The 17,670-nt window shown below is 31.0% G+C and overlaps 1 protein-coding gene across 45 annotated transcripts in view; it reads left to right on the top strand.

The window, feature by feature from the left end:
- The window catches only part of LOC127739004 (kinesin light chain-like), a 247,710-nt gene that overhangs the window by 132,718 nt on the left and 97,322 nt on the right, over window positions 1-17,670 (top strand). For 7 of the 45 annotated variants that reach the window (XM_052250557.1, XM_052250553.1, XM_052250551.1 and 4 more), the window contains exons 11-13: window positions 11,090-11,139; window positions 11,962-12,029; window positions 12,752-12,860. The exons of 32 other annotated variants lie outside the window; for them this stretch is intronic. In XM_052250557.1, the coding sequence (XP_052106517.1) occupies window positions 11,090-11,139; window positions 11,962-12,029; window positions 12,752-12,860 (227 nt within the window). Of the gene's footprint in view, window positions 1-10,054; window positions 10,155-11,089; window positions 11,140-11,961; window positions 12,030-12,751; window positions 12,861-17,670 lie in introns of all 45 variants that reach the window. 6 more of the 45 variants (XM_052250556.1, XM_052250555.1, XM_052250552.1 and 3 more) reach the window with 1 other exon arrangement.

The following is a 17,670-nucleotide window of genomic DNA, read 5'->3' as shown; positions in this document are numbered from 1 at the left end:
TCAGTTTTCCACGACACTTTTCGCTGTCTTTAGATATAAGACGATGTGGTATGAGTGCCAATGAGACAACTCTCCATCCAAGTCAAAGTTTATAAAAGTAAACCATTATAGGTCACAGTACGGTCTTCAACACGGAGCTTTGGCTCACACCGAACAGTAAGCTATAAAGGGCCCCAAAAAATTACTAGTGTAAAACCATTCAAACGGGAAAACTAACGGTCTAATCTATATAAAAAACGAGAAACGAGAAACACTTATGAACCACATCAACAAACGACAACTACTGAACATCAGATTCCTGACTTAGGACAGGTGCAAACAAATGCAGCGGGTTTAATCGTTTATATGGTACCAAACCTTCACCCTTTTTCTGAAACAATAGTGTAACATCACAACATAGAAAGACACACTATAAAATATCAACTGAAATAGCTTAACTCAATCAAAGGACATATTAACACCATTGAACATACACTGAACAAATAAATTTGACCTATGACACAATGTTAATACAAAATAAATTGTTCCTTTTGATATTATGTAAGGACCATTTAAACGAAAATGCTCTTCTTTTCTCCTGTTTTGATTTAGCAAGTAAGTAAATAATGACTTTATTTAAAGAGGGTGACTCAATTAGCATTCACTAATCTACCTTGAGGCCCTCACGCACTAAGAACAAACAGTACAAATATTACAAAGCTTACAATTTTGAACATATTATGTAGATGCAATATTTATGCTAACTATACATTATCGTCTGTAGAACAAGAGAAAATTAAATTCATATATATATAAACATAAAATACAAAATCATTAGAATATATGAGTGAGTTGTTATAAATCATTTACAGTCAAGAAATCTACACATTTTTGTTTAAAAGTGTCCAGGATTTCACAACATTTTATTTCATTTGGTAGTTTATTCCAAAGTATTGAGGAGCTATATGTGAAAGATTTCTTCATTGAATTTGTGTTCGGTCGCACAACAGCTAAATTATTATTTGCAGATAACCTTAGATTTCTACTTTGTAGGTTAACAATTGGACAACAAAGTTCCTTTAAGTAATCAGGTGCTTTATCGTTGATAGCTCTTTAAATAAATTTTTACTAGGTGTTAGTATTGGTGCATCAAGTATATTCCTTGGAGCTCTTTTCTGCATTTTAAGAATTTTTTGATATCCATCTTCAAAACAATTTCCCCATATTGAGCAACAAAAGTCAAATATGGGCAGAATATAAGCATTATAAAACAGCTTTCTACTACTAATATCCAAAAATTTCTTAATTCTAGACAGCAGTGCGATACGAGAACTTAAGTTTTTACATGCATAGTCAATTTGAAATTTCCAGTCTAAATTTTGGTCAATATATACACCCAAAAGTTTCTGTATTTCAACGGGTGTGATTGGGCTATCTTGTATTGATATATTCATATCATTTCCTAGCAAAGTCCGTTTCTTATTTGTTCCAATCAACATAGAAGTAGTTTTTAAAGGATTTATAACCATCCTATTGTTCAAACACCAATTATGTATGGTGTTGTTATCGTAATTTAATTTTCTTTCTAGCACTTCCTTATTTGTTCCATATGTATGAAGTGTTGTATCATCAGCATACATATCAATGGCTGTCTGAGTGGCTTCTAAAGTCATGTCATTTATGAATAAAACAAACAGAAGGGGACCTAAAATAGACCCTTGGGGAACCCCATATTTGATACATTTAGAATCTGAGGCTGTATTACCAGAGCACACTTTTTGTTTTCTGTTAGACAGGTACGACTCAAATCAAGACTTTGTATAAATGTAATTTATGGCAGAGAATGTCGTGATTAACCAGATCAAAAGCTTTTTTTAAATCTAGAAAGATTGTTCCTACAACATTGCCATCATCAATACATTTAAGCCAGGTGTCAATTAATTTGGTAAGGGCTGTCTGACATGAGTGTTTAGATCGGAATCCAGATTGTGCCTCATGTAATACTTTATATTTTGACAGATATAGATAAAAATGTTTTGCGACATGTTTTTCAAATATTTTTGATAGAGTAGAAAGTATTGATATAGGTCTGTAGTTTTCTGGCGTGTGTTTATCACCATTTTTAAATATTGGATTTACTTTAGCTAATTTAAGATTTTCTGGGAAAACACCTTCTAGTATACTTAAGTTTATTAAATACGTTTTACTTGGGGTTAAAGCTTCCGATGACAATTTGATGAAAAACGAACCAACTTCATCAAGTCCAGTCGCTTTGGATGTTTCTAGTTTAGAAAGTAGTTTCTTAGTTTCATCTAGCTTAATAAACGGAATCTTAAATTTAACACCAGCGGGTATTTTTATCTTGAACATAATCATTTAATTTATTTGCTTGAAAATGTGTGTTATTTGTAACATATTTATCACTTATTGTTGTAAAGTGTGTGTTGAAATGATTTACTATATACTGCATGTTATCATATTCTTTATTGTCAAAATTCATGGTAGATGGAATATCATTTTGTGCTTTGGGTTTTAAATCTTTAAGTAAAGTCCAAATTTTTTTAGGTTTTTTATAATTTTCTATTGCTTCCTTGAAATAGGACTGTTTAGAGTTTTCTATTAATTTTGTACATTTGTTGCACCAATAACGGAAGTTTGTCCGATCCCTCTTGCTTTGATAATAGTTTCTTTTCTTTTGAGCGTCTTTCACCTCATCTGTAATCCAATCTGGTTGGCGTATATGTTTAATTCTTTTAACTTTGACAGGAGCGTGTCTGTTAATAACTGACAGAAATAGTTTATATGTCAGTGGCAGATTGATTGTCACTTATTTGTTCTATTTATGCAAAATTTGTCTTATTTAAATCCTCCAAAAAATTGTTTTCATTAAAGCTTTTGAAACATCGATACCGAATTTGTTTATGTTGTAAGCTTGGGATACCTTTTTGGTTTATTTTTCTCGTAATGCATACTGGATAGTGATCACTAAGGGCTATTTTGGCGACATTTGTTTCAACTATATTTTCAGGGTGGTTAGTATAAACATGATCAATGATAGTACTTGATTTTGATGTGATACGGGTAGGAGTATCAATTAATTGTACAATAGATTGTGTATGTAAAAGACTTCCCCATTTATTGTTCAAGCATCCCCCCTCCACCACTGTAAAATCGATATTGATATAGCCCATTATCATAATTTCTAGTTCTAATTCATTTGCCTTCTCGGTTTCCTTTTCAAATTCTTAAATCCACGATTGTGGCATATCAGGAGGTCTGTTGATAAAACATACTAAAAGGGATTTAGAGTTTTTGAAATGTATCTGAAGCCATTTACTTTCCAGTGAATTTATTTCTAAGTCAGTTCTTCTTTTGTATTTTAAAGAGCTAGAAACATAAGCATTTACACCCCCTCCATTTTTCTCACTTGTTTCACACCGATCTTTGCGTTCAAGTTCAAATCCTTTAATACTAATAAAGTTGTCTTCCGTGTTACTTGTAAGAAATGTTTCACATATTCCCATAATATGTGTGTTATTTTTTTGATTTATGAATAATTTCATATCATCAAATTTAGATAGGACCCCTCTTATGTTTAAATGAGAAATTTTAATCCATTTTCCTAAGTCCAAAATATGTTTCTTCAAAACATTTTATAGTTTTATTTTCACTATTTTGAATTTTTGTTGCTTCTATTGATTCTTTTCTTTTATTATTTAAAGATCTTTTGTTCTTTAAAGTAATGTTTTGTAAGTGTAAGGTTTTTCTGCACTTATGGAAGAATAGTATTGATCGTTTTCAATTCCTTAACATTTACATTCAATATGATCACACACGGTACATATGTTATGTAAAATGTTATGTAAACATTCAAATTTGTTCATTGTTTGCAAAAGAAAAGTTTCGGCATAACATGGATCGCCAGTGTCCTAATTTGATGAATACCAGCATTTTTTCATTTAATGTCAAAATTTTGAGCAAGTCCAACACTGTATTTTTGTCTTATGGCGGTAAAATCTAGAATTGTGTCCTTCTTCGCCACAGAAAAAACAACCACCGACGTGAGAATGGTTAAAATTTATAGTTGTGGTGTCCAACTTTTCTTTGATGACTTTGACAAGTGTATCGTATAGTCTGAGAAGTGTTGCCGTTCCTCTGTCTGTGAGGTGAATTCCGTCACGCCAGATTTGCTCGCTGTTAAGATGACCATTTTGTCTAATAAAACTTCCGACTGTTTGTAAAAATTCCACATCATAACTTTCGGCTACTTTCCCAATTATGTGGTTAACGATTTTTACATTTGCATCTCCTCGTGCATGTGGACATTCGGCTAAAATAATTCTGGCACTCCTAGTTGTATTACGAATTATATTGATCATATTTACAAATTCGCATTCAACGAGTTCAGGATCACGCTTGTTGCTAGCATCATTGCCTCCTACTTGTATGAAAAAAGTTTTAAAGTCTTTTAAATCCATATTTTCTAGTTCGTGTCTAATGTGTGATGTATTAGCCCCACGAATTGTCTTTACCACGGTGTTTTTCGTGAGTCTTCGAGTACGCATCCTTTGTAGGATTGAACTACCAATTATTAGTGTTTCTTTCCGGTCATTTAATTTGACTGTTTTTTCTCTTTTATTTTCTCTAGCATGTTTAGGTTGATCATTTCTCTCTTGTTTTGAATTATTATTTTTTTTAATTTTTCATGAATTTCTTTTCCAATACTTTTGAATATGTTTTCAAACCACAAAATACAACCTCCTCCCTGAATGTGAAGTTATTTTGTAGATTCATGCAAATGAAGCACCATTTTTCTATTCTCAAATTTAGTTTCATGTACTAATCCATTTTTGTGACGATTTTTAAAAAGAAATTTTTCAATTCTATTAAATAAAGTCATCTTTTGTATCTGGAATACTTCAGCATTTGCAAATGTTATTGTAATTGATGATGTTTTGTCAGTATAATCAGTGATATCATAATACTCACAGTTTGAAATGTATATTTTTGTATCATCCATTGTTTGTCATTTAATTAATTATCCGTTATAATTGATCACTTCTAATGTAAGTCATTTGTTAAAATTAATCTGTTCAACATATTTATCCATTTTTTTCAGGTTTTTTTCTGATGAACTTTTGTTATCTAAATATAAATCCAGGAGCTTTGGAAAACACGTCTGCCTTCATCTAGGGAAATGTCAACTTTTGACATATCATTTAACTGTGTCCTCACCAGAAAATAGGAAGGTGTAAAATATTTGCAAATTCGTTCAATTCCTTATTAAAATTATTAACAAAAGTATGCATTATTTCGTAAATTAAAGGTGAAAAACAAACTAGGAGTTAAGTATGACGTCCATTTTCACTGAACTAGTACACATTTTATTTAGGAGCCAGCTGAAGCCCGCATTCGGGTGCGGGATTTTCTCGCTGTGTTGAAGACCCATTGGTGGCCTTCGGCTGTTATCTGTTCTTTGGTCGGGTTGTTGTCTCTTTGACATATTCGCCATTTCCATTCTCAATTTTAGGACACAAAATGCATAATCAATGACTGGATAGTGAAAAAAGTAATGCAGTATTTTGCCTAGGTAATACTTGGCAACCTGAAATATATTTTTCTCTCTAAAATCTGTTGACAGGCTTTTACTGGGATAAACAAGGTTTGAAGAATTTCAATTAACTATATATTCTTCCAGCAGAAAATCCTATTATGTACATTGTTGTTTTAAAGTTGTAATCTTATTTCATGAATATATTTGTTGAATTAACAGGTAGCTGCAACATTAAATAATTTGGCGGTGTTCTATGGCAAGAGAGGGAAATATAAAGAAGCAGAACCTTTATGTAAACGTGCTTTAGAAATAAGAGAAAAAGTGAGTATTGACATAGGGAGAATGTAAAAAATAAAAGTATTTTCTGTAAGCATGGAGCTTTCGAATTCATTAAATGCAGTTATAACATTTTACTCAAACGATCATCATTTTTCTGACTGTTCTTATAATAAAAAGGATATATTCTAAACAAAATACAAAATTAGAATAGTTAAAAGTCTATATTGAATGGATAACACCGCAAATTTCTGTGACAGATTTTAAAATGTATGATTGCGGTGTGTTTTCTTTTGACGGAATACGAATGGATATAACAGTTTTGTATTCTAAGGTATGCAACCATCTAATCGTAAATCTTCAAATACAATATTTTTATCTACTAAATGTAGATATGTAGATCTTTAGTCAGATAATGAAATTTCTTAGGTTTGTTTAAATTCTGTGTATATATATTTAGCATTATATTTACAGGTACTTGGTAAAGATCATCCAGATGTTGCCAAACAGCTTAATAACTTGGCTCTTTTATGTCAAAATCAAGGAAAATATGAAGAGGTAAACATTCTTCAAAAAATTTACCATAGAGCTTCAAAATAACTTGGTATTATATTCATTTGACCTGAATAACAAAAGATTAAAGACAAAGGCCACTTTTTATCTTACAATCATATCAGTTATTGATAGATATCAATGATTGTTGTTTAATTAGATTCATATGTCTTGTCAACTGCGTAAGATACGATTATTTGAACATCAAGTACAGAACAAAATTACAGAGCAGAATAAAAATTTGTTTCTTTATTGTATAATAATATCCAGGTATTTCATGACATTTTGTTTTACATATTTTAAATCTTAGGGAGATGTGAGGTATACATCAATGAGGCGGCAACCCAGTGACACAAAATACTGGAAATCATCTAGAAGTCAGCATATCGCCTTCAAGAATAGACATAAGTTTATGAATGTATATTCTTGTGCAATATTTTGATAAGAAACCATATGAATGTGAAGGTAGTGGTCAACACCATCAGGCATACAAAATCAAAAAGATGACAAATGATGAATTGAATGTCAATTTCGTTTTCGAAGATTTCAAAATAATATTTGTTATTCAATTCGATTTATTTTGAATTTGTAAATATAATTCAGGCTACTCTAACTATAGAATGTAAATGCTTTATAAATCGATCAGTTAATTAGTTTGAAAAATCAAGTTTACACAGGGTTAGAATTATTTGTGATGTACATGTATTTATTGTGATTTATCCAGGTAGAACAGTACTATCAAAGAGCTTTAGAAATATATGAAAGTAAATTAGGTCCAGATGATCCAAATGTTGCTAAAACCAAGAATTATTTGGTAAGGATGGCCGTACAATGTTGTCTTGTGCCTTACCCAAGAAGAACGTTTATTTGGATGCTGTAAATTGCATGTGGCTAAATTTGATTTTATTTTGAAATATATTATGTTTTCACATAGGTGTGGGGCTTCAGATATAGGTAGAATTAAACAATAATTCATTACAGCATGTGGTTGGATTTATTTACATTGGTTGGCCTTATCTGTTGGCTGATATTCCTGTTACTAAAATGGGAAATGTATCGGGGCAATTTCCACAGTTTGGCTTATCCATGGTGTTAATGAAATCAAACCATGGAATTTGATGATTTTTTTTTTCCATTCTGTTATAAAAATATGCTACAAGTTTCTTCGCAAAAGAAAAGTGTGTGGTCATAGAGTTATCCTGATTGTAATTTGCTTAGTATTTATAAATTGCTGTATGTAAGACGTCATTTAAGATTACCTTTTATATAAAGAAAAATCAATATCTCTTTTAACCATCTTAAAATTATATTTATGTTTGCTCAAAAGCAATTTTTTAGAGAAGCAATTCTAATATAAAAGAAGATTGTTACGGTTAAATTTTTCTTTTCTGACTTAAAATATAACTTTCGATGTTCTGAGAATTCCAATTAAAACAAACCATGTCTCTGTTAAGTTGCACCTTTGTGAAGACATAAAACTGTTTATATGGAATATTATTTCTTTTGCTTGTTTTATATGTTGTGTTATGCATGATTTTGGTTGATTTTGCAGGTTTAACATTTTTAGAAACATATTTGAAACGTTTAATTACAGACGATTCTAATGTTTCTAAAACAAAAAAATAATTTGATAAGGTTTTATTTTAGCTACGTTCTCTTCCTTTTTTGCCTTTTCGTGACTTATGTTATGTTGTTATATTATTTTTATGATTTCTGAAGAATTATTTAAAGTGTGCAAACAGCATCTTTTTCATAAATCCAAAAAATTGGTCTGAACAATTTTTTTTTAAATTGAATTTTCTATAAAAACCATACATATATATAATTTAGACTTGTTTATATTTTTTCGTTTGGGTTTGTATTATATTTGCCTTCGGGTTTATATGATCCGTTCGTCCTATTTCGACTCTTTCAAAATTCAAGAGTCTATCCTAAATTGAGGTAAATTATATGGCATCCAAATACTGTTTCGATTCCTAACATTACTGAAGAGACATTAATTGTCGAAATCCGGATATGGTGTACAAATTTTTGCACCTCATGGTTGCGGTATACCATCTTTTCCGCAAGTTTATTGTTTTCTGTTTGGTAATAAATTATTATAAGATCCATTTTGTTACATCTGGTGATCCGTTTATTTGGCAATCGCCAATGGCAGTCGGCAGGTTTTAAGAACATTAGTTGTTCGACCTGCTAGTCAAATGCGTTTTGTTAAAATATACTTTTTCACTTGTTTGGTCTTTTGGAAAATGTTGTTTGTGCTGTATGTAGACCCCTCTACCAAGAAATTTGTTTTGCATGCACACGTATAAAAATTGCGATTTTTATCCAACGCAATCATAGGTTTGAACGTTGTTTTCAATTTAGACTTGTGTATATATATATGTATACATATATATTGTTTTCTTTAGAGCTAGCAGTTAATATGTTTATTAAATAAAAATACGCCTCTCATTTTGAAAATGTTCTAGAAGACAGGATTAGATGCTAGTTTTTTTTCCATCTTCCAAATACATAGATAGAGTAAAGACAGAAACTCAATGCCTATGTGTTCGCTTTTAATGCTTTAGTGATGAAGACATACAAAAACATTTTGCATGTTTAATTTTGACCTCATTATCATCAACATCTTATTTATTGATCATTCTAATAACTTACATACCTATATATTGACACAGCCTTTTATAGAGCTTATTTTAGGGGAATTTTAATGTAAAGCATACAGTATCAATTTGAACCATGTGACAAAAGCTATCATATTTCCTTTGTTTGTATAACATTTTGCTGTCTTCCTTGTGAGGATTAAATTATCAAAGTATTCTCGGAAAATATAATTCTGTATGTTTTGTATTTTTATCATTTTTACATGCTTTATGAAGTCAATAAAATAAATGATGAGGGGTGTGTTTAACGACCTTGACTGGCTATAAAGCCCTCACACTGTCGAAAAAATGGCCCCGTCCATGCTAGTTTTTGTTTACCTTTTCTCAGCATGAAAAAAATACTATCCCAGAATTGTTTATTAAAAGTCAGTAATTGTGTAGTTAAACTAGTAAAAAAGTATAACAAAAATACCGAACTACAAGGTAAATTCAATAAGGGAAAGTTCATAAAAACTGAAAAATTCCAACTTTATCAACCAACGGAAATTAAAAAATCTTTAAATTTGTATTTAGCAATGCATAAATATAGGCAGAATATATGAAACAGCTGAAGATGTTATTTCATGATAATAAATGTATGTATTTATTTCTGGAAATCTTGAAACAACATACTATTCTGCAAGATTAATAATGCAATTTTAGCTTATATCAGTAGAATATCATGTACAAAGTTTCAGTAATTTCCATGGTTGGCTACTCACATTTTTTGCAATAATTTAAACATTGCGTATTTTTCAGAACTTTAGGTTTTTGTAAAATTCAATGGGAAATTCTTACTTGATGTGATACTGTTACCCTAAAACTACATTGAAAACAATGTTTGTGATAAGTTCAGAGATATTTATACAAAAACTATTCTTTTAAATAAAAAAAGAGTCAAGACAATCGATTGTGAGTCAAAACTTTTATGTGAAAAGATTATGAGTAAAGAGTTGTTAATTTTAAGGCAACGAAGTTTGAAGTAATTTGTTAATTCATGAACGAAAAATGATATTTTATGATATTTTTACACACACTTATACTATTTCAGGCTTCAGTTTATTCAAAACAAGGAAAATATAAGTTAGCAGAAGCTTTATATAAAGAAGTACTTACCAGAGCACATGAAAAAGAATTTGGAAAAGTTAATGGTAAGTTTTATTTTAGTGTTGTATCATGAACTCATGGTGGATTCTGTTTGTAGATCGCTACATAATCTTTTTGGAAACTGTAAACTGTTAAAATCAAGTTTCTCTGTATATTTAAGATAAAGGTCTAGATTATCGATGGTTTCTCAGCTAGCCCTGAAAGTTTGAAAAACCATTGATAATCTGTTTTTCGCTGTTATCGTAGACAACGTCAATGACGATGGCTCATGATGTCATACGTTCTCATTATCTGTGAATATATGGCTTCTGCTGTAACACTTCAATGTGATTTGCCAAATTAGGTAAAAAAGCTTATGAATTTAATGATATATTTTTTAAAAGATCAGGTTTCATGGAAAAGTATTCTACCAGACAAAGAGACCTCATTCAACAACCTAATATGTAATATGTGAAGAGAGATATAAAGAAGATCACAAACTTCATTTATAGAGCCTTCATGCAAATGTATGCCACCATAATTTTTTTCTTATCCACATCAATTATTTAGACTCTTACAATTTTTGAACATCGTGAGTGTTTTTGAAAATAAGATCTTGCTACCGATTCCATTGGTCGATAAACAAGTTTGTTTTTGAAATTGATACAAATGCTTACCTTGCTTTAAGGCAATAGCCATGTTTAGTAAATATTAAATTTATATGAATAAAATCTATACAGTATCTTAAAGAAGATAAGATTTGATTATTTTCAGTTATATGACTACCATGGGTTCAGACACAATAAGGTGGCAAATATTTTTCAGGATGCAATAAAAAAATAGTTATATCTGTCAAGCTCTATATTTTACATATTGTTAAGAGTTGGTAGTAAAACAATAGTAACATACTATTTTGTAATGTATAAAAAGATCTTTGTGAAGTATATGGTACTATTTGATTTAACTGCAAATTTCATTGAATCAACATTATATGTTTTAGGTGATAATAAGCCTATATGGATGCAAGCTGAGGAAAGAGAAGAACATAAGGCAATTAGAAATATATCTTTTGGCCAGGATGCATTTGTCTAATTATACGCCCGTCAAAATTTTGACGGGACGTATTATGGTATACAAATGTCGTCTGCCCGTTTGTCCGTCTGTCCGTCTGTCTGTCTGTCCGTCTGTCTGTCCGGCGTAAACATGTCGCACCGTAATTTTAAACACTTCTTAGTTATATTAATCTAAAGATCTGTATACTTTTTGGTTTTGATTCAAAATTTTATTTTAGAGATATTGAGTTTTTTGAAAAAAAAGGGGGGTTTTCGCATGTCGCGCCGTATGTCAGAAACTATTTATGATTATTGCATAAAAATTCACACACAAGACGACGGGCGTATCATGCGCTCATGGCGCAGCTGTTTATTTTTCTTCTGTGATTGTGGTTGTACTTAATGAACCTAAATTATGTGAAAGAATCTTCTAGTATGTTCAAATGTAGTTGAAGTGATATTAAACAGATCTGTAGGAGAATGGTAATTCCAGGTTTATATATGTGAATGAAAAGATGGGCTGGTGTAAATATCATTGAGAAAAAAACATGTTAACACAAGTAAACCAAAAGTAGATTCATAGTGGTCAATATAGTGTTTTAGTGATGAACATCTGAAGATTTGACATCAATTCCAAAATGGACAAAAACACTTTTAAGTTGTGAAAACAACAACTATTTTTGGACAAATTTATAGTGATAAACATATACATCATGTACATAATACATATACCACACACCTTAACATCATGGTTTGTTATTGTAGATATAAAGTTTTATTTAGGTAATATTTTTCTAAATTTATTTATGATATATTCCAGGGAAAATTGAAATATGGCACACCAATGCCTGAATATGGTGGTTGGCATACAACTGCAAAAATAGACAGGTATGTTAAATTGTTTACCGTGGTCTATTTTTTTCTTGTCATCAACCTCCTCTATCTGTTATCATTAGGAGTTTTTAACCTTGTTGATTCCTTCAATTTTAGATAATCGAAGATTTTTCAGAACAAAGACTTTTATCTATATTTTCCAGTTGATTTTGATTTTACATGGAGCTTCCCATTTTCAATTTATGCTGCTATATCAAGCCCAAGGTTGTGAACTAGATTTGAAATGTGGGAAAATATAGAAATGCCAGGTTTTTTCTATAAGTTGTATTACCAACTCGACAGTAATCATTTCTTTATCTCAGTTTACAGAGGTTTATGACTATGAAGGTACTACCTTCTGTTAATCACATCTTCTCGGCATCATTACTATAGAAAAAAGCTCGACTGCATCTGGGAACGTAGAAACGCCCAATAAATACAATTACACTTATTTTTTTTCAAAAGGTGAGAGCACATTTAAGGATATCTATGGGAAAATGCAACCACTGCCCATTATTTAATTAAAGTGTCCCCAATCCCATTGCAATTATTTAAACAGAGTTTAGCAGACTAATATAGAGCTTTCATTGAAATTTTGTTTAACCCAATTCTTAGTCCTTTCTATTTGTTATATTAGCAAGCTAAAGTGGTAGAAGGCATGACAATGAATAAATTAAAAGTACTTCTTAATAAAATCAAAAAACCAAAATTATATTTACTATTTATATATTTAACAGTCTCACAGTTTCCACAATATTAAAAAATTTGGGAGCTTTATACCGTCGTCAGGGAAAGTATGAAGCTGCCGAAACATTAGAGAAATGTGCAATGCGGTCCAAGAAAAATGTAAGTAACTTGGAATGTTTGTGAATGTTGATATCTATATAATATGAAAACTTTTTGTATATCTGTGTGGGATTTGGTTCTTTGACATGTTTATTTTTTATTTTGTTGCTTTTAGAAAACTGATCTGTCATTTTAAAGAAAAAGATTTTGGAAGTTTTACGAATTATGGTCGTACACTCAATGCTCTTTAAATGTACCAAATAGCTGTTGAAAAACAGAAAAATCAGTCCTCGACCTTTTTAGTGTGAAAGAAAAACTTACTGTCACGATTCATAGTTCGTTATGATTTCCACAAGTCATATGGCATCAAGAAAAATAAGATGAAAATGTGCAAAAATGTAATACGATCAAATAAATATAAACAAAAATTAAAATAAATAATTTGGTTAAACAGTTTCTCTTTATGGAGTATCAATAGTTATCAAAACTTATTGCAGGTTAATCAATGATTGTATTTTATACAAAGAGAGGTGAAAATGTCTGAAATTCCCTTTTTATATGAATATTCGAAAAAAAACACATGGATTTTACAGACATTATCCATGTCAACTGAAAAGCAGAGTATTTCAAATTATAACGTTTCTATTTTCTAATAAGAAAAAAAGGTCCTTTAGTTATACATTTTATCCAAAAGATACAAGTTTTTAGCTTACAACAAATAAGTGGTCAATAAAATATGAATCAGTGTTTTTCTTTGTTTTCTGTGTTTACACATTGATAAAAGAATTTCATCAGTGCGCTTATCAAATTAAAAAAAGTAATCAAGTTTGTACTGATTTTTATATAGGTGTGAAATATTGTAGTTTATATAAAAAAAAGGATGATCAATTTAATGCCTAACCAAAATTCTGTTCAATTTTGTTCACTGGAAAAAATGAAGTGAGAAAAAGTCAGCTAGAAAGCATTGTGGTTTTACAGTAAATATATTTCAGGGATGAACTGAGATTGATACAAATAACTTTATATAATATTTGAAGCATGCTGTTTCTTGTCATTGTTTAGATTTAGGCCATAAGAAATAAATATAGATATCTGTATCCCTCACTTTAGAAACATATGGGCAGAATTGAAATATTTCATATTGGAATTTTTTACCTTGCCAATAATCAAGCAGACAAAAAGTTTGGTCCCTTAAAAAATTATGCAAAATTTAAATTAGGTTGAATTTGGAGATAAGAACTTGAACAGCTAAAGTAATGACGAAAAGAAAAAATTGCTTGGCGAAATGAAGAGTGTAAATTTATGCTATATTAAAAAGACTGGAGGCAATTTAGAGTTTAAAATATTGGATAAACACATCTGGAAATTTCTGAAATATGAATATTGCTAAGATAAACGTTGATTTGAATTGATAATCGAATGAACAACTTTGTATTGTCTCACATTTGAAGATTTTATTTCTGCTGATATATTAATTACATGTTCATTACATTTTGTGATTGAATTGTAAATGTCACCATTAATAAACATTTTATAAATAACACATAGATGAGAGGGTGATAGAGCAGATTGTTACCCCGAGAAAACATTGTCAACTGAGGCGAAACCAAGGTTGACAATGTCTTTTCGAGGGGTAAAAATCTGCTCTATCAACCTCTCATATATGTGTTATTTAATTTATTATACTGAACGTTCTGTTATTAATGTCTATTAAATATCAAATTCAAAGTAATAAACTATGTCGTCTTGTACATAACAATCATTCGTATAATAAAGCGCACACTTATGCAAGCGTCTCCGTGAAGGGTAATAGAGTACTTACCATGGAATAGAGTAAATTGTCTCCCTCGTATTAACCAATCAAAATCTGGCATTTTGACATGAAGTATAATAATTGTAAATAGTTTCTATGTTCTATCAGTAGATGTGAATGTTTTTTTTGTTACTGTGGATTCATTATTATTAGTGGGGTACACATTTTTTGTGGGTATTTAATTGTTCAACCTAAGGTCCGAGTACACAGTTATTTTACCCTATCTGTCCTTTATAACAAAATGATAAATATAGATCCACCACTGCATCGAGTGTGATACGATATTTATCCACTCGAGACAGTTAAATTTTCAAATTTAAAACGCGAGGCTCGCCGAGCGTTTTAAATATTTATAATTTAACTGTCGAGAGTGGATAAATATCGTATTACACTAGATTTTGTGGTGGAATCTGTTTCTCTAATGATTTTCAAACAATACGAAGGCAAATTTATTCCTTCTTTTCGAATGATCTGCAAAAAGATGTGTTCTTTCTATGTGACGTCATCAGGCATGGTCGCCTTTTTTCATGCCGTCACAATAGGAAATTCAGAGGAAAGCAAGGAAATTCGACGTCATAATCGGATTTTAACCAATGAAGAACTGAGATCAAACGAACCACACGTTGATTAAATTATTTTCATACAATGGGTGCAGAAAGGGATAAATTGACGAAGAATTAGAGAAATGACTTTACATTCACATAAAAGCAAAAAAAAAAAATGGAAAAAATTCAAAGGAAAGGCAAAAAAAAAAAATTAAGAAAAAATATATTGAAATTAAAGGGAACTATATTTGTGGACAACGAAAATTGAGGGAAGATAACTGTGTATCCGGACCTCCTAGGCCCTTTTTAGTTATCCAAATGATATAAAATTTTATATTCATTATCTTTAATATATATCAAGACTGCATACTAAATTTCAGAACAATCGGACAATACTTGCACCAGTAATGACATTTCTTAAACACCTACCCTCATACCCAAATTTCCACAGTTTTCCTAGCATGAATTTGTCATTTTCCTATGACACCCACTTTATCAAAAGATTCATAATTTATTTCATTAGTGCAAGTTTTTAAAAGAATTAAAGTGATTCTGAAAGGTGCATCATTACACAAATTTATTCTAAGATAAAAATTCCCAAAATCAGAACTGTTCATGGTGCAATTAAAGTTCAATTTTCTTTTTTTTTGTAAATCAGTAAAATCCCAACTTAGAAAACTTTTAAAATTCAAATAAAATTTCAAAACTCATCCCTAAATTGTGAGAAATGCATTGAAAAATTCCAAATTCTAAATTACCTGTATATTCAACACTCCCTTTACATCATCTGCCCAAGGCTAAATATCAAATGTGATAAAAAAAATTAAAATGATATAAAATCCTTATTTCTTTGAATATTGAGATGAAATAAAGTGTTTTGGAAAGGTTAAGAAGTGAGGAAATAATTGCAATTGAAAAATTTAATAAATAGTACAGTCTTTTTTTTCATTTGTTTTTTTTTTTTTAATTTGAAAAAAAATCAACAAAAAATTCAACACAAATTCACAAAATCACATTTTCTGAACAAAACAACTTTTAAAATTTGCCTAAATTAATGTTTTTTGAAATCTAAACAAGGAAAAAAAATATTTCCCATTAAAAAGGCCAAACAAAGGCATTTTCTTTGAAGCAGACCAAACCCTTTGAAGTTAAAAATCACTTTCTTTAATCCCACAGCTAAAAATAGATCAAAGCAATTAACAAAAATGATTGACAGCATCATTAAGCCAATTAAAAATCAGCATCAAAGTTACATAATGCAAAAAAGTATAAAAACTAACAATTTTGAGGTCTGTCATCAAAGTTTCATTCGACGCTTTACACTGCACCAGAATATTCTATTCATCATCAAAATGTTTCCAAAGGGTTCCCGTCCATTTAACAAGGACCTTATTGGACTGCAGAGAGGGAGAGTTGCACCTGGTTACAAGTTCAAGCATAACAGTACGCCATGGAATAAAGTCCCTGTCTTACAGCTGTCCACATCCAGATCCAGAAGAAAACTATGCTCCTGCTGTTGAAATGAATGTTGAACAGAATGCTATCCTTGATGAATCCCCATGCACTTTTTCAACTCATCTGCAGACAATGACAGAAAAAGGACTCGTTCCCACCTACTGGTTCCATCAGCTGACCTGAAAACAGAAAAAGAGTGGTGTTCAATATCTGGTATGAGGTTCGTCGACCATGAAGAGATGATGAAGATGCTCAACAAAGTTATAAATGTCCATACAAAGAAGTTTAGGCACTGTAAAACTCCTGAAATACTGGCACACAGACAGGAAAAATGGGGAGTCTGCTGGAAATATACCCTTAGATGCAAGAACTGTACCTACATGAGTCCAGTTATGAAGCTGTATAAGGAGATTGTTACAAATAAACCTGGTACCAACCCTGGAGCACCCAATGTAGCAGTAGCAGAAGCAATACAAGACTGTCCAATGGGGAGTACTAAACTCCAGGAGCTACTTGCCAGAATGAACTGTCCTCCTCCTTCAAGAACCAGCATGCACAGAATGACCCACAATGTTGGAAAAGAACTGGTACAACTTAATAATAGAGATATGGCAGACAAACTGGAGATTGTAAATTCAAAAAATCAAGAAAGGAGACTTGCAAAGAATGAAATCAAAGTCATAGTCGACGGAAGGTACAACAGTCATACAATAACCAGTCGAAAAAAACCTGGACTAAATGCTACCCAAGGTTTTGCACTTGCCATGGAGACATCCTATGTGGAAAGTTGAACGACTAGCCGACTATGTACACCTCGGACAGTCACAGTTTCGGGCATTACTGAGAGCTAAGTTCAGTGAATCCATGTTCTATGGGCGTACGAATTGAAAGAGATAAGGAAGGAAATGAAGAAAGCGTTTAGCCTAGATGTGAAGTGCAGGAGCTCAATGATCATTGGACAGCTAATGGAGAAGCACAACAAAGTAACAGAAGATGTGTGTAAAGACTTACCCTAAAGTCCTGGAGGCTTCACTCAGATGTTATGATGGTGACTGCT

This window comes from Mytilus californianus, unplaced genomic scaffold (assembly GCF_021869535.1).
Source record: "Mytilus californianus isolate M0D057914Y unplaced genomic scaffold, xbMytCali1.0.p SCAF_4, whole genome shotgun sequence".
Lineage (NCBI taxonomy): Eukaryota > Metazoa > Mollusca > Bivalvia > Mytilida > Mytilidae > Mytilus > Mytilus californianus.
The sequence above is the reverse complement of the archived record's forward strand: the minus strand, read 5'-3'. Positions and strand labels throughout refer to the sequence as shown.